The 21,664-nt window shown below is 38.9% G+C and overlaps 2 protein-coding genes across 2 annotated transcripts in view; one reads left to right on the top strand and one right to left on the bottom strand.

Annotated features, from left to right (window-relative positions):
* LOC105725245 (guanine nucleotide-binding protein G(q) subunit alpha) overlaps nucleotides 1-21,664 on the top strand; it is a 325,618-nt gene that overhangs the window by 89,903 nt on the left and 214,051 nt on the right. The gene's annotated exons all lie outside the window — the stretch shown is intronic.
* On the bottom strand, nucleotides 4,765-5,139 carry LOC105725246 (small nuclear ribonucleoprotein Sm D2-like). The gene has a single exon (XM_064361300.1). The coding sequence runs from the start codon at nucleotides 5,119-5,121 to the stop codon at nucleotides 4,765-4,767; it is 357 nt and encodes a 118-aa protein (XP_064217370.1). The 5' UTR covers nucleotides 5,122-5,139.

A 21,664-nucleotide genomic window follows, 5' to 3' on the forward strand; every position in this document is an offset into this window, starting at 1 on the left:
GCCTAGGCTGCCCTCCTGGCTGGACCTCACAGTCATCTGCCCCCACTGTGTGTCCTCCTTCATCCATGTCCTCCTCTATCCCTACCTCTAGGTCCCCCGTCTTCCTGGGTAGTCCTGTGTCAGGCCTCCGTCTTTCTTTCTTAGCTGGAAAAGGGTAAAAGGCCATTTCTGGCCAATGAGTGCCAGCGGTTTGTGTCCTGTGTTGGGATAGTGAGCCTGCAGTCCAGTGAGGTTTCTGCGAGGAGCAAGATTTGGATGTAGTTCTTCATCAGTTTAAAATGACTATAGTTTTAAATATTATCTTTTATTACAGTTAGGTCCTCTGAGGATTTCATAGAGATACTATTTTGTTAATTGTTCATACTAGCTTATAAACATGTTAATTTATTCAAAGTAACATTATTTTATTCAAAAACATTAATGTGTGCTGTTTTGAATTGCTCCTTAGTATGATAGGTGCGGGAGATATTCAGAAATAAATATTAATAACAATAGTTAACACCTATCTAGCACTTTCTTGTACCAGGTATTCTTCTAGCTACCTTCACACATGTTCATTCATTTAATCCTCAAGAACCACCCTATGAAGAAGGTGCTCCTATTTTCTTCTTTTTACGGATGGCGAAAAAAGAGGCCCAGAGAGTTTAAGTAAGTTGCACGAGGTCACACGGCTATTAAGTAGCTGGGCTATGAACAGAGAGGCCTTCTGGCTCTGACACCTGTGCTCTGAGACTCGGCTACTTCCATGGTGCTGAATTGTTGGCATCACCTCACCCCTGGTTAGACATGCAGAATCTCACATTCCACTCCAGAATTGCGGAATCAGAATGTGGGTTTTAATAATGTTCCCAGGAAATTCGAATGCACAGTCAAGTTTCAGAAGCACTGCTCTAAACCACTCTGCCTACTTACTGTCTCTCCAGCCATGGGAATTTCATGGTTGTGGTGGAAATAAGGGGGCATGTATGGGTAATAGCTGCCCTTCTGACATTTTGGTGAAACAGACTGAACACCAGTTGAATGCTTTAGACATTTCAAATTCCTTCCCAGATAGCTTCGTGTCACACACTTTTGTTTCTTGTACCTCTGCATGCATACACAGCCAGTCACACATGACTTTTACAAAGTTTAATAAATTTAAAGACAACATAGGATGGCACTGACATAGGGTAGAGTCATGCTTGTGGTGTTTTGAAAACTTGTCCTCTCTTCCTTTTAGGTTGGGGCCCTCCCCATAGCCTGTGCCCTGGGAAATACTGCCTAGCCCAGGGCTCACTGCTTGCCTCCTCATGGAAATAGCCTGGATAGGCTGGTCCTCGCCCTTCCCCCTCATTCTAGTAAATAAATGTCTTTCTCGTTACATAAGTAATTATAATCCAAATGTAATCACATAATAGACATAGAAGGAGCAGCCAACCGGCCTCTGGGGAGTTGGCCAACTTAAAGGACAAGAATGAGGGAGGTTTTTTGCCCAGTAGAGAAGGATATTTGGGGAAAGGGAAATAAAGAGCCTGAAGGTCTGAAAGAAGGTAGCTTGTTACTGGGGAGAAGTTGGGCGTAGCCTGGAGAGGGCAGATGAGGCTTTATTGTGAATGCCTTTATTTGCCATAATAACAAGTTACAGAATTTATTTTGTGGCAGTCACTCCTAAGGGCTCTACCTGTATTTTCTGCAAACAAACCCTGTAAGCTAGGCATCATTATCCTCATTTTGCAGATGAAGAAAGTGACAGTTTCCTTAACTTGCTCAAAGCTACCCAGCTAGTGGTAATGCCTGAATCTGAGACCCCAGGCTTTAACCTGTGTGTTACTATTGATCAATTTAGCAACTGCTTTAAGTCATCATAAACTATGTAAAACAAAGACTGCAGATAACAACAATACAGATAAGGTTTTATTTTATTTTTGTTTTATTCTGCATTGCCTATTTGAAGAGACTGGTTTTTTTCAGCAGTCAATGGTGGAGCACAAGACTGCTGGGTCGTACCCCCAGGGTTTGCACATTGGTTTGTGGGGTGCAGGCACTGACTGACTAGTGCTAAGACATACGTGCTTTTGATGGAGTTTCCTTTGCTTAGGTATTTTTGGGGTTTCTGGAAATGTGGAATCTTAAGGGGAAGAAAACACATTATTTATAGAGCTGGAAAATGTTCTGCTTATTCTCAATCCTTTACTGACATAGTGGTTACTCTGCTGTTTTGGTTGGCGGTGTGATTCTATCTTAGTTTAAGCAAAAATTTCTTTTGTCAACAGGTAGATTAATAAGGTTATTTCACTCACCATGAAATTCCTAGGAACCCTTTTTCTGGGCACATCAGACTTCATTAAATTTTTCTATTTTCTTTAGTTCTGTTGCTTCTCTCTTCTTGCAGTGTCCACTAGCAGCGTGCTTGTTGTTCTGTAGGTAGTGATGTTACCACCTCACCATTTGGTCCTCTGTCCTCTGCACCGGTTAACTTGCCATCTAGTATTTTGTTTAGTGAACTGTTCCAGGAATGATTATCAAGCCCTCTTCCTCCACTTAAAGTAGCAAGGCATGCTAGCATTTTCTGTTTAGGACTGAAGAAATGCATGCAATTCAGGAAGTGTGGCAACCTTATAAGTAGTGGGAAAGTTAGAGGATCTAAACTTGGGTGATTGACATAACTTCAGTAGACCTCAGTTTCCTCATTTATAAACTAGAAGGCAGGTCTTGAGCCTTTAGATGAGGCCTTTAAGGGTCCCTTGGATGAGGTGTAAAGTTCATGTTCTTAGGGAACTTCTCCACTAGTACTTTGGCTGTGTTTAAGTTTAATAGGTTTTAACATTCCTATAAATTTAACTATATTACTCCTTTTTCCCATTTACAATTTATTAATAGCTTTAATGAACTGTGAATGACAGTTTAATTAGATCATCTATGTATAATTAGGGCAACCGGGTTTTTTTTTCCCCTAAGAGGATATATTTTTCATCTGTGAGTATGTAGCTTACCTCTAACCTAGGTAATTAAGCATTTTAAAGCATTTTCCAAAGTAGGAAGGCTTTTTCTGTTTTCCAAATAAACACTTTATTGAAAAGCCACATACATAAAATATTTAGGGCAGTTTTGGCCTAGGTTTTACGTGTTATCATAACCCAGACAGACAGAACCTGAGGCAGTACATTTAGTTTAGTGTTAACAAAGCAGTGTGGAATTTAAGATCTCTCTCTCTTTTTTTTTTAACTACTTATTTTCTTACTTTTCGAGTAAAGCAACTTTACAGCCACTTCATGTCTGTTTCGAGTGCTAAATTTTCAAAGTTGGCAAATAGATTTTTATTCAAGTGTTGTATCTTTTGTGAAGGTGTCACATTAAACACTAAATGCGTAAAGAAGAAAATCACCTTTATCTGATGGATGATCCCCAATTAGTAGCCCAAGAACCAATTTGTATTTGGCTTTGTGATTTGTTTTTCTACTTATATTTGAGTATGGGTGTGCCTGATATTCTCGGAATTTACAGTACTTCAAACAAATAAGGAAGTCAGGCTGTGAAGACAGACTCAGAAGGAACTGGAAAGCTGACAGATAGACCTTTGACCTTCCTCAGTCACCTTGCTGAATTCTCTGTGGTGGGCTGAGACCCTTGGTGTTCTGGGATGGGACAGCCCATATGAGCAGAGTGCTCTCCCTTTTCTCCTGTACTCTCTCTGGATTTATATCCTTCTAGAACTAGATGTTTAATAAAGCATTTTGACTCTGAATACCTGAATTATTCAGATCTTCTTGTCACTCCAATCACAAACAGGTAATTATAGAATCACAACTGCTTAAAAGAGGCAATGTGTTGACTGGGCAAGGTGGCTAACACCTGTAATCCCAGCACTTTGGGAGGCTGTGGCGGTGAATCTTGAGGTCAGGAGATTGAGACCATCCTGGCCAATGTGGTGAAACCCCGTCTCTACTGAAAATACAAAAATTAGCTGGGCGTCGTGATGGGTGCTGATAGTCCCAGCTACTGGGGAGGCTGAGGCAGAAGAATCGCTTGAACCCGGGAGGCGGAAGTTGCAGTGAGCCGAGATCACATCACTGTACTCCAGCCTGGTGACAGAATGAGACTCTATCTCAAAAAATTAGTAAATAAATAAAAGGCAATGTGTCATCTTGTGTTCATTGACAGTTTGATTGTACTTCACACAGTTAATTTTACACTGGGCAAGCTAAGTTAGTGTCAAAGTAGCAGACCAGATTTCTCTTGCATTACAGTGAGTGACAGAGATTGGAGCAGTGCCTCAGTGGAAGAGATGGTGGTTCACAGGGTTATATGAGGGGTCCCATGAACTTCCGCCTGCTTCCAAACATATTCCCTACTGGGCCTGACCAGAGGGGCCTCAGAAGTTGCTGAATGGTAAGTTTGGTGGAGGAGGAAATAGGAATAGTTTGATTTCTGGTCTAAAGGGGATATATAGGCTGAGGCAGATTGATGGTGCATGGATGACTGAGTGTTTTAAACAAATGGTGTAAGTGACAACCTGCATCTTGTATATGTAACTTCATAAAACAGCCTCTCTTGGTTGTTTCATGGAGCCAGATGATCTAATATGGCTGAAGATTTGTGAGCCCTGTTGGAATAATTCTAAAATGCTTTTATTATAGTTTTTGATTATTAATTTATTTTCAAATATATCACTTTTTTTTTAACCACTAGAAAAAAACACAGAGCTTTATTATTCTCAACACCAGTGGCAGCGGTCTCTGTAGGACAGCGGAGTGAATTCTGTTGACAGATAGGGATAGGTGGCTTCTACTTGCCGGCGATGAACGGGTTCTGCAGGACCGCGATGACTGAGTCCCCACGCAGGAACATCTTGGAGATGTAGCGGTCTTTGTTGACTGGCTTGGATGACTTCTTGCCCTTGCCGCTCTTGGGTACTTTAGACCACATCTCTTTCACGTTCTCCAGCACCATGTTGCAGTGCCTATCGAAGGCCTTCACGCAACCCAGGAGTTTCTTACTGCTGCGGCAGTTGATGAGCACTTGGGTGTTGTTCTTGACGGACTGAATGAGCACAGAGAGTGGACCCATGTTAAATTCCTCCTCCTCTCGCTTCTGCAGCTCCTCCGGGGTCATCTCACTCTTGGGCTTGTTGTGGAGGCTCATGTTGGTCACTAAGCTCTCGGTTCACTCCCGTTTCCTCTGCATTGCTGCTGCCTCCACATTTTTAAAATACAGAAAAGATTAAGAGAAGAAAACAACTGGTATTGCCATTAACCAGATATCCTATTGTTAGTATTATATATGTATTCTGAATGAATCAGTAGATTTTGAACAGGTATCATTTGTTCATACTGCCTACCTGTTTTGTCCTCTGCAAGAAACATATTTTCTCACTACCAGATGTTCTTCTAAAGCAATATTTTGGTAGTTGCCTAACACCACATTGGACAGTTTTCTTTCACTGGTCAGGGACTGTGGCTCATGCCTGTAATCCCAGCACATTGGGAGGGTCAGGTGGGTGGATCATCTGAGGTAGGGAGTTGGAGACCAGTCTGGCCATCATGGCAAAATTCCATCTCTACTAAAAATACAAAAATTAGCTGGGTGTGGTGACACGTGCCTGTAATCCAAGCTACTCTTGGGAGGCTGAGGCAGAAGAATTGCTTGAATCCAGGAGACGGAGGTTGCAGTGAGCCGAGATCGCGCCACTGTACTCCAGTCTGGGCAACAGAGCAAGACTTCATCCCCCTGCCAAAAAAACAAAAGTTACTTCCAGGATAAAGATACTTTTTTTTTTTCCCAATTTGCATAGTAGGGAAAATCAAGCTTTAATTTAGGGTGGTCTCACATGAACGTGCATACTAGAGATTTATATCATTATAGAAAGAGAAGACACTTTACAGTGTGACTCTCTTGTAAATAGGGGGGAATTGTGACCCATATTATTCCTGCTGAAAGTTAAACGTTTTAATGGCAGAAAAGGGACTAACATTGCTAGCGTTCTTGCCTTTGTCATGTCATATTTGACAAATCTTATATAACATATTTTTCCTTTTCTCAAGACAATGAACATGTGTTAGTATATACTGTAGTTAATATCTCTAAGTTTCTTTCGTGGTTTGTAGCTTGGCTTTAAAATGATCCTGAGGCTCAAATTTGGCTTATGAGTCAAAACCCCTGAGGGGAAGTCCTTTCCTTGATTCATAGAATAATCTTCAAATCTATGTTGACCTGAGAGCTTTTGAGGTCAGAAATGGGTTCTGCAGTGCCCAATATCTGCCATCTGAGGTTACCAGTCTGTATGCTAACTGGAACCTAGTGGAATGTCTACAAATAATGTTTTATTCATAGATTCTGTTTCTATCCATTAAGAAGTCATCATTCTTAAAGCATTACCTGCTATACTAGACACATTCAGTGTCTTTAATCAGCATTCATATGTTCCAGCCCATTCAATGGTAAACGAAGCCCGGAAAGGTAAATTCACTCATTCACATTCACATAGCCAGTTGGTTAGTTATTGGATTCAAGTGCAGCAAATTTGCAAGGATTGCAAAGATTGCTTAAAATTGAATTTAATAAATGCTTGTTAGAAATTTGTAAAATATAGACAAAAATATAATTTTTACAACCCAGACACAGCTATTGATCACATTTTGGTAGATTTCAGGTGTCTTTATTTTTGAAAGTTTTTTTTATGCATGGATATTTGAAGGGGTGCAATTAAGTTGATTATGTGTTAGCCTTTTTTCTTTGAGCCTCCTACTGTGTTTAGGGTCCTGAGGTCAAGGACTATGAGAAATACATGTAGTGGGGGTTGATTCATTTCCTACTTTTTGGTAAGTTTCCCAGGAAATCTGTTGGGAATGCCTTATTATGTTTTGTTTCCATTGATCAGGACAAGGGTTACTAATATAAGGGCTGTGGTTTTCATCCAGCATGCCAGTTCTGTTTATGCTCTGTCTAGCCAACCATTTTCCAAGTGCATCACAGTACTCACAAAGGGAGTGATGGATCACTGCAGAATTAAGAAAAACAGCTCAACCCAAAGCATGTTCTGCTAATGGCTCACTATTAAAATCCTTCCTTTATATAATACTTGACCACTCTCTGACATTTTCTTATATATTTTATCTCAGTTTTATCTTCACAAGGCTGGTCTTAGAGGAATTCCAAATAGAACCCCAAGCCACCTTACATTTGACATCTTCTGACTAAAAGAACATGATCTTTTAGCTCTATTACCAGTTCTGTTACATCTTTGATGGAAAGTCCTTGTAAGCGGATAGAACTTTTTTTTTTCAGCCTCTTAACAACTGTTTTGTTTTTACAAAATATACCATTTTAATGTTAAATTGGGAAAACATAAGTTAGCAATAGGAAAAAGAGAAGTTACTCATCCTATCACCTAGAGATAATCACTTTAAACACTTTATTATAAATTTTTTTTGCCCTACCTCTTTCTATATCTAACATAGAAAAGGAGTTGGAGACCAGCTCCAACTGTGTGTGTGTGTGTGTGTGTGTATAAGTGTATATTTTCAAGAACTGGTATAAGGTTTACATATCAATTTGCAGTCCACTCTTTCCATTTGGCAATATATCATAAACATTTTTTATTTAGTTAAATATAATAAAATATTGTTTCTCATGGCTGCATAGTCTCCCATCATGTGGATGGACCATCATTTATTTTACCCATTCCTTATTGTTAAATGTTTATGTTTTGATTTTTTGATGTTTTTAGTCAACTGTGGATACACATCCTATAGCTAATATTTGCTAATACGTGAATATTTCCTTGGGGAAAGTTTCTAAGAGTAGAGTCACTGGAGCAGGAATGTATACAATATTTTGATACATGATAGCTATTGCTGAGTTTTTGCAGAAGGCTTTGTGGCTGTTTGTATTTCTCCCATTGGTGTAAGAATGCCAATTTTGCCTTAGACTTCCAAATCCTGAATATGATCATTTAAAAACATCTTTGACTATTTAATATGTGAAAAATATTATGTCATTGCCATTTGAATTTGTTAATTCTTTTAATACTTGTAAGGCTAAATTATTTTTTAATTTGTTATTATAATTTTCTTTTTCCAATTGGCCTTTTCCTTATTGGGAGATTTAAAAAAAAAATGCAAATTTTTAAATACATTTTACTGTTAACTCTTTGTAGTATTTTACAAATGTTTTCTCCCAGTGTATTAGATCCTTTTTTAAACTTTAATTTTTCTTTTTTAAGAGATGGGGTCTTACTCTGTCACTCAAGCTGCAGTGCAGTGCTATGATCTCTGTGCAGTGGTGTGATCTCTGCTCACTGCAGCCTTAACCTGCCAGGCTCAAGTGATCCTCTCCCGTCAGCCCTCCAAGAGCAGTGGTGTGATCTCTGCTCACTGCAGCCTTAACCTGCCAGGCTCAAGTGATCCTCTCCCGTCAGCCCTCCAAGTAGCTGGGATCACAGGTTCTCACCACACCCGCCTAATTTTTGTATTGTTTTTTAGAGATGGGGCTTGGCCGTGTTGCCCAAGGTGGTCTCAAACTCCTAAGCTCAGGCAGTCTGCTCGCTTTGACCTCCTAAAAGTACTGGGATTACAGGTGTGAGCCACCGTGCCCTACCTAGGTCCTATTTTTAAAGCATTGTTTGTTGTGGGAGTTCATACACTTTTTAGAATCTGTAAATATGCATCATAAGGGATATTAGGACTATGTATTACTGCTAATATTCAAATTTTTCCATGCCCTTTATTCTTCACCTTTACAACTTCTCTTCAGCTTTTTAAGTGCTCTTTTACAACCTTCTATTCCAGAATACTTTTAATAGGATCGTATATCTGTCCCAATTTGCCTAGGAATATTGTAGTTTACACATATTGTCCTAGTACAATTTTTTTTTTTTTTTTTTTTTTTTTTTTTTTTTTGAGACGGAGTCTCGCTCTTGTTACCCAGGCTGGAGTGCAATGGCGCGATCTCGGCTCACCGCAACCTCCGCCTCCTGGGTTCAGGCAATTCTCCTGCCTCAGCCTCCTGAGTAGCTGGGATTACAGGCACGCGCCACCGTGCCCAGCTAATTTTTTTGTATTAGTAGAGACGGGGTTTCACAATGTTGACCAGGATGGTCTCGATCTCTCGACCTCGTGATCCACCCGCCTCGGCCTCCCAAAGTGCTTAGTACAATTTTTAATAGTACCCCTTTTACTCTTAGAATATCCTTTTAGGGATGATTAATTTTTTTTTTTTTTTTTTTTTTTTTTTGAGACAGAGTCTTGCTTTGTCACCAGGCGCCAGGCTGGAGTGCAATGGCGCAATCTCGGCTCACTGCAACCTCCGCCTCCCGGGTTCAAGCGATTCTCCTCCCTCAGCCTCCCGAGTAGCTGGGACTATAGGCATGCGCCACGACACCCAGCTAATTTTTGTATTTTAGTAGAGACGGGGTTTCTCCGTGTTGGTCAGGATGGTCTCGATCTCTTGACCTCGTGATCTGCCTGCCTCGGCCTCCCAAAGTGCTGGGATTACAGGCATGAGCCACCTTGCCTGGCAGGGATGATAAATTATATGGTCACCCTAATCTTTAAGTGTCAGGACATCAGCAAGTACATAACTGTGACATAATCCAATCAGAATCACTTTCTTGGATTTGGTTAAAATGGGAGGGTACAGAAATCAAGCTTACCACATAGTCTTTTGTATTCTTAATGTGCAAAAGAGTTCAATGGCTATGTTTCAAAACACCCAACATACTACGATTATAAAATATTCTCTATATGGCATTGTCTGTTTGATTCTTACTAATTCTTGTTGGACAAAATAATTACTCTAAAATTAGGTTGAAATCGAAGTTCCAGAATGAATTTTTTCACCCAACTTATTATCTGTTATGGCTAATGACTTGTGGTTTGGAATTTTTCTATTTTCTTTGCTTTCTATGTTATTTGTTTCTGGAGATGAATTGGGAGAGAAAAGGGGGAACTTATTTAGTATTTTAGAATTACTTATGCTTTATACTATCTCAAGTTGGTGAAATTTATGAGCTTATAGTCAGCAATAGGTTGGGACATCAATTGTACTCTTCAAAAGTTTTAGTTAATTTAGTAAAAATAAATGAACTTTCAATAAAGTGACTAAAATATTCCTAGTGACATACTTGAATATTTGAATAAACATACTTAGTTCTTCTTGATGCAGGATCAGAATTTTCTGATCAAACTGAAGACACATGACTCATGCCTAGCCATTGCATGCATTAACAGAATTTGGAAATTTACTTCTGCCCCAATGTATGTTCTGAGGTGGAGTTTCATGGCCATTGCCATAAAAGACCATAAATGTGTGTATTTATTCAACATTTCTAGAACCTTCTTTGCCCCTTGCTCCTTATCCTTAGGAAGGTCATGGGGACACACCTGATATAGGAGAACAGCAGGAAAGAGGTGACACTGGAAGGTGGGATAAACTTGATTTGTATCTATGTCTTTCCCAGGTCAGCCTGGGCAGACCCTCACACTCAGAGAACCCTCAAGGTTGCCCTCTCCTCCTTCATGCAGCCATTTGCTGCATTGCAGAGGGACAGGGGGCCTTCTCAGTCTCATCTGCCTAGTTCCACTGGTCCTCCTACCACATCTGAAACCTTGCTCAACCAGTATCAGATGGTTTTGTCTCCTGCTTTGAATATTCAGTTGTGGATTCTTAGCAACTTTCCCTTCCAAAGTCCCGTGAGGAAGCTTTCCAGAATTGCGCTTCTAGCCTCTACTCCCTGGAAATGCATTTGCCAACATAACACAGCTAAAAGTGGGCTATCACCTTCACCTTTCTCCAGTTTTCCTTCTGGACCCCCCAACGGTGCTAAAGGCACTCCCATTTTCTTGAACTCCCAGGTTCAAGCCGTGCTTCTTTCTTGGTCTCTTCTTTCTCTCACTGCACGGCAGACCACAGCCATGACCTGTCTGTTGTATCTTTTCAGTATTAAGCCTTTCCTTCCTGCCTATTTTCACCACATAATTTCGGGATCTTATCTCCTGTGTGGGCCTTGCTGTAGCTTTCTTTGGTCCCTTTTCTTTGTCATGTTTCTTCCCTGTAAAATTGAACTGTCTGTGCCATGCCTCTGTCTTCTTCATGAGTCCTATGGTGAAGTTCTTACCTGCTCAGAACTTTTCAATAGCATCTCATAGGCTGTTGGATCAGATCCAAACTCTGTCATATGTTACACAGGAAAAGTAAAAAGCAGTTACATCAAAGCCCACATATGAATCTATATAAAGTCCTCATAGAAATATATATAATTGACCTTTTGGGCTGCGTGGATTCAACTAACCTCAGACGCAAAATACTTTAACTAACAACAAAAAATAAATAACAATATAGTATAACAACTATTTACATTGTATTGGGTATTGTAAGTAATGTAAAGATGATTTAAAGTATACAAGAGGATGTGTGTGTAGTCTGTATGCAGATGCTATACCATTTTATATTTGGGATTATGCATCTGCACATTTTGGTATCCATGGCAGGGCTGGGGGTTTGTCCTGGAACCAGTCTCCTTGATACTGAGGGACAACTGTACTTGAAAGCCAAAATGAGAAGGAATGCTTTTAGCAGGAAGCTTTTCTGCCTAAGTAGTGTGATGTTTTGAATAGTGAGGTATTTGACAACTCCTTAATAATCTCATTACCCAAATGAAAATGCTCTAAAATGGATTGTGGTGATGCTTGCACATATCTGTGTATATACTAAAAATCACTGAACTCTATTTATTTTGAGATGGAGTCTTGCTCTGTCACCCAGGCTGGGATGCAGTGATGAGATTTTGGCTCACTGCAAACTCCTCTTCCAGGGTTCAAGCAATTCTCCTGTCTCAGCCTCCCAAGTAGTTGGGGTTATAGACATGCGCCAGCACACCAAGCTAGTTTTTGTATTTTTAGTAGAGACAGGGTTTCACCATATTGACCAGGCTGGTCTTGAACTCCTGACTTCAAGTGATCTGCCCTCCTCGGCCTCCAAAAGTGTTGGGATGACATTTTAAATGGCTGAGTTGTAGGGTATATATGTGATGTACATAAAGCTGTCATTTAAAAAAATTTATTACCTGTACTTTATAAAATTCCTGTGGCACCTGTTATAGTACAAAACAAGCAGTAAGTAATGACTTAATTGCTTCAGCAATAATATTTATTAAGAATATGTGGAAAAAATACTTCATCATGGAAAGTTTTCCCACCTCTACATTTTCAAGTATAGTTTGTGGAAGATCTAGAATAATGGAGCAGTCATTTCATTTAGTATGTAGTATATTGACAGGTTTCTTAAAAAAAAAAAAAAGTTGATGGTGAGTATACTTTGGAAAGCCATGAGTACACAACACGTTAAGAAAAGAATCATTCTAAAGTATTAGACTACAGCTTTTGGTTTTTGAAGCCTTGCCCCCCCGGCTCATTAGTGGGTGTGAATGTAGAGTTATGGGTGTGATTTTACAAACTCCTGGAAATATCACCCAACTTAGTGATGCCTGGTGATTCAATATTTTCTTTTTTTGATTTAAGTGTTTTGCATTTAGTTGATTTAATTTCTGTTAACTTCCTTATTGGTTCAAGTAAGTGAGTACAGTCTATGTGAAGCACTGTTTTCATTAAATGTCTTAATGACTTTTGTACATTTTCTGTGATGAAACATTTCAGGGGAAAGGTTGCATATAAGACAGCTGGTTTCTGATCATTTTTCAAAAACTGAAATCACATTTATTATGCTTCCTCCAATGTTATTTTCATATATTATTGGGTCAGTGTATTAAAAATAATGTTTGAGTATATACTGCTATAATTCATACAGCATTTGTTGGGTCATGAGGCCTAAGCTAATAACTGTTCCAAGAGCCATACATTATATCTTGGATTATGATGTCTCTTCCTCTTTAACTCTAGTTTTTGCTTCTTGGATCATTTCCATGAGTTGTGGAGCAAGAGGAGAGACTCAATTTGAATTAAGAGGCTAATTGGTTTCACTTCCTCATTTTTCAGGCAAATAGTAGGAAGTCATCATGTGTGCAAGCCTTACTAAATATTAATAAAATACACCAATGTGCTTTCTTTAATTTTACTTCCTCAAGGAGTAAATCTGGTTGTTAGAGTGTCCTTTCTCATTTCCTGCCTGCTGATTATACATTTCAAGGTGTGATACTTCCAAGCAAAGAGATCCTTCCCTTAGCAGGAAGAAGGCACATTTCCATGTGCAGTTTACCTAAGAGTAAGGAAACAGGCATTTATATATTTTAAGCTCAGGTCGACTATTGCTATTTCTGAAGAAATTGAAGGGGAAAGAGAAGAAGAGAGACTCCTGCTCTGTTACCATTTTATTGCATGTCTGTTGCTGTCACTGGATTGAATACTGGAGAAACATATGGCCATTACGTAAAATAAATTAGAGGACAAAATTTAAATTAATGAAACAAACCATAGGGTACCTTTTTTAACTGGTAGGTGAAATCGCCTTGACTTCAAAATTGGTGGTACCAGATGTTGCTCTTCTCTTTTGGACAGCACATGCAAATACACAAGAAGCATCATAGGACTGCTTTGGAATAATTATAACCTAAAAGAACAGGGGCATTTCATGTACCTGTCTTCGAAGTACTCTGAGCATTCATTACAAAGGGGCCACTTCCTATCTCCAGTGACAAATGTTTCGGCTTTTGTAAAAAACCAAATCTTAAAATTTTTTTCTTTTAGGGGAAGTGAGAACCCAAATGATTTCCTAATGCTTCTCTTCATGGCATATTTGGATTCTCCCACATTAACCATTTGGAAATGATTACTTTAAAGAGTCCTTGCTGGGTGGTTTAATGCCAGTGATGAGACCCCCCCTCCCGCCCCAAGCAGGTACTATGGTTTTTGATCAACCTCAACATTTCCCCCCCAAGAGAGAATTTTAAAATGTGAACAATGCACAGGTTTGGCTTGTTTGTACATGTGTCTTTGTTTTAATCCTGCTCTTTTTCTTTCTTTAAGAAAAGGGAAATATTTCTCTAATTTTCCTTTTAACTGACTATTAGATGCCACATGAACAGTGTACTTCTAAAAGTCCTTAAAGGTTAGTAACTGCTCTGCGTGTGCAGATTCAGTAACTATTGTTTTCCATGATGCTTTCTACCTTCCAGATCGTTTTGTGGTTTTATGCGTATTAGGCACACTTGGAACATATGTAAGTCCTTCTTAGTATTCTCAATGTCATTATTTGAAATTATTGGGATAATATTAGCTCGAAAGCATGCTGCTTTCTGCAGTCTGAAAACCTGCATATTTTTTGACTTCCCAGATCATCGCTTCTCTTAATTGGGGCAGTACTTGGCTGGCTCCCTCTAGCACCTTAATTCCCCTACCTCGAAAGATAATTATTTTTAGAGGCTCAAAATGAAGAGCCACATGAGTAAAAGAAAAAAAATCTTGACATATTAACCTTGAAAGAAGACTACTATAGTTTTAGTCAACTTGTTTGAATTATTATTTGAATACATAGTAAATACTAGCTGATTTTTTTTTTCCCTGCCTCATGAAAAATTTAATAGTTTTTAATGCTGCATGTGTCACGTTTTTTATTATCTGGGAAAAGTTAAATTCTGTGGGTGGTGTATTAAGTTTGAAGGGTTCCCACTTTTAAAAATCTGTTATTATTATGACTTTATATTTTTATATCATCCCACTTCCCAAATAATGTTCAATGAAGTCCCAGTTTGCTCTAAAAGAAGTGTGCATGTAGCAATAGTGCCACCTTTTTTTTTTTTTTTTTGAGACAGGGTCGTACTCTGTCACCCAGGAGTGCAGCCGTTCAATCTCAGCTCACTGCCACCTCTGCCTCATGGGCTCAAGTGATCCTCCTACCTCAGCCTCCCTAGTAGCTGGAACCACAGGCACGCGCCACCACATCCAGCTAATTTTTGTATTTTTAGTAGAGATGGGGTTTCACTATGTTTCCCATGCTGGTTTTGAACTCCTGGACTCAATCAATTTACCCACCTTGGCCTCGGCTTCCCAAAGTGCTGGGATTATAGACATAGCCACTGTGCTCCGCCAGATGGTACCACTTTATAAATGAGTGTGTGTGTGTAACTTAATGACCAACAAGATTCTTACCTTTTCTTTAGCTAAGGAGATTTATATCATAGAAAGTGAAATTATATCCCAGGTTTTGCAGCCTACTCTGACTCACACATTAACAGAAGATGCTCAGTCATGTCTGTGTCCTTGCCTTTGAGGCCTAGAGAATGTAGGACACAAATTGCATCCGCTGTTTCATCCTTTGTGGGTAGCCTCCATGTCGATGCTGTGAACCTTCTAGGTGTACAAGAGTGCTTTTCATTGGAATGAATACACATTTCAAACTTAACGTCCTCCCTCTGCAAACCCTTTCCTCTTCAGGCTTCTCTAAGAATCTAGTGCCTCCATCCATCAATCCAGAAATCTAAGAGTTTTCCCTATGTCATCTCCTCTCTTTTTTACTTCATCCAACTCCAAACTATCACTCTCCTTGTCATCCCCATGGAAACTTTTTTAGGATTTTTTTGGTGTTTGGATTATTGGAATAACCTACTAACTAGTCCTTAACAATCATCGATTCTTTACTTAGCATAAATGGAGGCCTATTACTTCCCTGGTTTAAACTTTCCAAAGCTGTCCAGTGCACTTTGAATAAAATCCAACTTGTTTCCTAAAATATAATGGTCCAGGTGACTTGGCTAGTGTTTCTGTAGCCAGTGTTCCGCCTTGCCTCCTACCTCTCTCCCATCCAGTTGCTATGCCACAACCACACTGGCCCTCTTATACCTGCAACATGCCAGCTAAATATGTTCCCATTTCAGCCTTCATGTAGGCTGGTCAAGCGCTTGGAATGCTGTTTCCTTCTAATTTTCTTGTTGCTGATTCTTGAGTATTAGCTTTTATGTACTTTCTTAAGAAGATCTCTCAAAGCAGCAGTCAGGTCACTCTGTATTTCATTGTCCTTTAATTCTTTAATGCATAGCACCCATCTCTGTTAGATATTTTATTATTTATCTATCCGTATATCATCTGCTCACTTGCATGTTACCTTTGTGAAAGTAATGACTGTGTCTGTCCTGTATCCTTGATACTAGAAGAATGTCTGACATGCAGTCTATATCCAATAAAATTAAGAATAAACAATTCAAGCTGAAAATCTCCAAACACTATGAATTTAAATACTGAAATGCTGGTGATGGTTATCTTAGTTATTTTGGGAATGGAGAATTTGAGTCAGGACTGAGACTAGATAAGGTGAGTAAAAGCACTTGCCACTAGATGAAAACCGAAGGCAGCTTCTCAGGTGCCAATATGGTGCATTATAGTACTGTTAATGATCCTGTCTTTATTTTGTTTATTGTGGATTTTGGGGCATTAATTTTGACTTCAAAAATATTGTATTAAAATATTATTTCTCTTGATTACTGAGATTTTAGTGTCCCTCTCCCACCATATAGCCTTTTATTAGACTATTCTCTCATTTTTCTACTTGATTTTGCATTGTAAATTAGAGCTAACATTTATTATCTGTTTCATACTAGGCACTGCTTTACTTGGATTAACTAATTGAAAACTCAGAGCAGAGCTGTAAACTAGGTAGTAGTATTTGCAGATGAGGAAATAGGCTTAGAGAGGACAGGTAATTTACCCAAGGCCACAGGACTATTAAGAGAAGGAACTCGAATAGGTAACATATCCATAATATGTTATGTAGATAGAATAGATGTAAAGTGGAAAAGAGATTAGAGTCTTTAACATCCTGGAATATTTTCACTACTGTTCTTGAGAGTTCTTTAAATAAATTTGCAGTGAGCAAAAGTGTAATGCTTAGGCATGGAAATGCTGACCTGCTGGTTGTGTAAGGAAGATGAAGAAGAGGGAACAGAATGAATGTCATTGAGATGCTGTAGGACAGTGGTCCCCAATCATTTTGGCACCAGGGACCAGTTTTGTGGAAGATAGTTTTTCCAGAAATGGAGGTCGGGTCGGGAGGCAGGGTTGGTTTCAGGATGAAACTGTTCCACTTCAGATCATCAGGCATTAAATTCTCATAAGGAACATGCAACCTAGATCATTCGCATGTACAGTTCACAGTAGGATTCATGCTCCTATGAGAATCTAATGCACAGGAGGCAGAGCTCAGGCAATAATGCTTGCTTGCCTGCTGCTCACTTGCTGTGCAGCCTGGTTCCTAACAGGCCAGTGACTAGTGCTGGTCTTTGGCCCTGGGGGTTGGGGACCCCTGCTTTTGGACACTCGATATGGTTCATGTATTTTTTTGATCACTATTTAGGAGCACATTAGAGGATATGAAAAAAATTTCCTGTTGAGGCCATACACTCCTGAGACCATGTGACCTTAAGGTATTTAATGACTTTGAGAAAAAGTTTTTTAGTAAAAAAATCACTGCACACTACACATCAAAATATGTGTTATATTTTGTTAGTTAATTGTAAAAGGTAAAACTGCGAAAACTGGAATAAAATATATATGTTTGAGCATTTTTAAAGACATAAATGAAAGAAATCACTAAAGGAAAGCTTAGATGAATGACAGTGTAGTCATTTCTTTCATAGTGCAAATTTATGTACCAGTTTTGTCAACAAATGAAAATAATATGGCAAATTGGGGAAATATTTGTAAATAAGTTTAAATCTGTGTTTAAAAACTAAATTGTTTTTAAAAAGGAATAGGAAACGCTGGGCATGGTGGCTTCCTCCTGTAATCCCAGCACTTTGGGAGGCAGAGGCAGGCGGATGACCTGAGGTTGGGAGTTCAAGACCAGCCTGGTCAATGTGGAGAAACCCTGTCTCTTAAAACAAAAAAAGAAAAAATGAATAGGAAAAACACCAAGTCCTTAAACAATTAAAATGAAAAGGGCAATTTTGTAGAAGAAATAGAAATGAACAAGAAAACTATGAAGCATGTTTCTTCTTGAAAGTAAAGATATAATTTAGTTTTGTATCTCAAATTTGTAGGTGTTAAAAAAATACAGTATTTTCAAAAGTGGGATGGGTGGTGGGTCTGTGGATGTGTCAGCTGGTACAGTTACAGGACTGCCACAGCCTTCCCAAAGATTACATCCTTGTGCTAATCACATTTCTATGATACTCTCCTAAGGAAGTAGAGATTCAGATGAAGATTTTAGTTCAAGGATGTTTATTAGAGCATTATATACAAAAGCAAAAAATTTAGAAACGCTCAAAATGTGTTATTCCAGGGTAATTGTTAAATTATCACACATCTTTATGATGTTTTTTCAGCTAATTGTTAATCATTTCTGAAGAATAATTAGTATCAGAGTATAATTGTCCCAGTATGTTAAGTAAATAACAATACAGGATTGTTGCACGGTTTTCTTTTTTCTTTTTTTTGAGACAAGTTCTTGCTTTGTCACCCAGGCTGGAATGCAGTGAGGCAATCAGTGCTCACTGCAGCTTTCCCCTTTTGGGTTCAAGCGATTCTTCCACCTCAGATTACCGAAGGGACTACAGGCATGCATCACCACACCCGGCTAATTTTTTTTTTTTTTTGTATGTTTTGTAGAGACAGGGTTTCACCATGTTGTCCAGGCTGATTTCGAACACCAGACCTCAAATGATCCACCCGCCTTAGCGTCCCACAATGTGGGGATTACAGGCATAAGCCACTTTGCCCAGCCTGTTGCAGTTTTATTTTAGAACAAGAACAGAAAAAAGTACATTTACCTGGGTAAAAAAAAAAAGACTGGAAAGATACATAAAAATGGTCAAATTTTAAAATAGTTTTCTGTAATAAATATTTGTAAGTTTTATTAATGGGAAAATGTTTAGTGTATGAGGGTAATAAGACCAGGAGCTCTGGACAGATAAGAGACCTTGGTAGGTTCCAGTCTGTCTTCTTCCTCATTAGCTGTCAACCAGCAGAATCCTTGCATGAGTCAGTTCCCTCATTTGTAAAATCAGTGAGTTCAGAGCTTCTCAAACCTTTTCTCCAAAGTACACTCAGAGGCAGAGAGGATGAACATGTATTTTTAGGAGTAAAGAATGGGGAGAAGTTGAGCAGATTGGCTCAAAGTAACTTGCTGAATGAGTTTTAGCATGAAAATTTCATGCAAACTTCCTGTTCTCCAAATTATACTGATGCTAGTTTAAAAAATTTTTTTTTGAGATATTCATATACCATAATTTACCTTTTTATATATTTGTTTAGAGACAGAGTCTCACTGTTCCCCAGGCTGGAGTGCAGTGACACAATCTCAGCTCACTGGAACCTCCGCCTCCTTGGTTCAAGCGATTCTCCTGCCTCAGCCTCCTAAGTAGCTGGGATTATAGGCATCTGCCACCACATCCAGCTAATTTTTGTATTTTTAGTAGAGATGAGGTGTCACCATGTTGGCCAGGCTGGTCTCGAACTCCTGACCTCAAGTGATCTGTCCATCTTGGCTTCCCAAAGTGCTGGGATTACAGGCATGAACCACCATGCCTGGCTTAAAATTTACCATTTTAAAGTGTACAAATTTATGGGTTTTTTTTTTTTTTTTAAGCATATTTAGAAAGTTCTGCAACCAACTGATGTTAGTTTTTAATGCACAAATGTTTACTATGGGCACTCTAAGAGATGCTCTTGCACTTTTGAGTAACCTTGAATGATCAGATGATTCTTCTGGGAGGATTTTACCACATTGAGAAGTCCAGGCCTATGTGACCTTTTAATACTTTCAGTAAATGAATTTTCAATGTGTTTTGCTTGTCTTTTTCTTTAAAATAACTTAACTGGGTTAGTTATTATTAATAGTCCTGATTACCACTAAATTACCTGTCCAGTTTCTACTTGTAGTTGGTTATACTGAATTTAGTTCTATTCTGTGTTACATTTAAAAAATTGTCTAGGATCTTCTGCAAGACCATGCTGGGGACAAATGGTTAACTGTACTCAACTCTTGCCCTCAACAGACAGTTATTAAAGAGAGGAAGTTATGGCAACTTTGATCTTAGAGGCGCTCTATTTCAAATGCAGGTTTCAATCTAAGTGGAGGAAAATGTGCAGAAAACAGAATACAGATATTTTAAGGTAGTTATAGTCCGGAATGTGGACAACACATGGATTGAGTTTTGACTCAGTGTTGTTAAAATACTTTTATCTTTGTAGGTGTGGATTGATGGTGTGCTTATGGGTAGAAAATTCTTCCTTACCATTACTACTTTTACTTTATCCAACTGTATGTGGAAGTAGCCCAGGTTCAGATGAGGTGGGGCTGAGATTTCATGTTTCAGACTCTCAGCTTAAACCAGTGGACCTGAAGTACAGTTACTCTAATTATAATTCAGTTCTGTGAGTCTCAGGTTTTGTTCTTGACTGTTCTTTATCTGGGTGCTGGTCATGTAAGAGGCTGGGGCAGGAGCATTCGTCCTGAGCCTTCTCATTTGTTAAGGTCTTCAGATTAGACTTCTGATAGTTTGACAGTATCTCCAAATGCACTCATGAAAGGCCCTTGCAGTGTGAAATGAATATATTCATTGTGTAACTTTAAAGGCTACAGTTTTGATAACTGTTTTGGCATAATAGAGAATCTTGGGAAAAAAAAAAAAAAGTAGAAGTGGTATGGACTTCCCTCAGCCTGTGAGAGGCCCTGCTAGAGTGTGTTTTCTGCCTCCCCTTTTCTTAATCCTTCAGAGTAAAGCGGATAGACCATGCGGACCCTTGAAATTCTTGGTAGTATTCAGTGACTGTTTTCCAGGGTCCTTGTATGGAAATCGGCACCAATGTCCTTCACAGCAGTGGCGGTAGTAACTGACGTTTTTTAAGCATTGAGCAATGCTTCTTCATATGTGGTTTGGCCTTGGCAGCTCTTTTAATAACATAGTAGTCCAAAAGCAAGTTCAGGTGAAAGAAAGAACCAATGAGTCCATGATTGCTTTCAACAATAAATGCTAATCTATTACCATTAAGAAGGTAACATATGATTGGATTTAGAATGGTCATTTTTGACAGAACTATTTGCAGACTACATCATGCAAACAGGCACAATAATCAGTGTAAACATATATATGCTTTATGTGGATCAGACACAGAGTAAATACAGATTTGTGTCAGAACTTGTATGTGGGAATCGTGTTGTGTTGAAAAGATATTGGCAAAAAGAAAAAAAAAGGTCTAAAATGGAAGAATTAGATTGTGTGAGAGAGTGTGTGTCTAATGTGATGTATTCTGACAGCTTACTAAGTGATGCACTATGTCGCAGTGTATTTAGTTTGTTTGATGATTGTTCTGATAGGAAGAGATGTGAAATGAACTGGGAATTGCTCTCTGCGCATTATCCTGCTCTAGCGATTAGGGAAGAAAAATTAGTATTCCTTATAGCCAATTACGCACACTGGATGAAGTGGCCTTTTACATAGCATGATTCTTAAATAGTTTCATTTCTGGGCATTTAATGAGCTGGGATTAGAAAAGGCAGAGTACTTGCCTGAGGGTACAGATAACTTTTATGGGGACATTTTGAAGTCATATTTATATAGACCATTGAAAGAGCAGGGTTTTTCTGGGACTCACACTCTTGTGTGTTGATTTGCTTGTTAAAGTTATTAAATGACTTGATAGGAGATATATTTAAATTAGGAAAAATGAGACCCTTCATCCTCCCCCAGACATTTTACGTAAGGGCTTATTGCTAGATTTCATAGCATCAGTGGTCTTGGAAA

This window comes from Aotus nancymaae, unplaced genomic scaffold (assembly GCF_030222135.1).
Source record: "Aotus nancymaae isolate 86718 unplaced genomic scaffold, 86718_ANA_hifiasm-v0.15.2.pri h1tg000041l, whole genome shotgun sequence".
Taxonomy (NCBI): Eukaryota; Metazoa; Chordata; class Mammalia; order Primates; family Aotidae; genus Aotus; species Aotus nancymaae.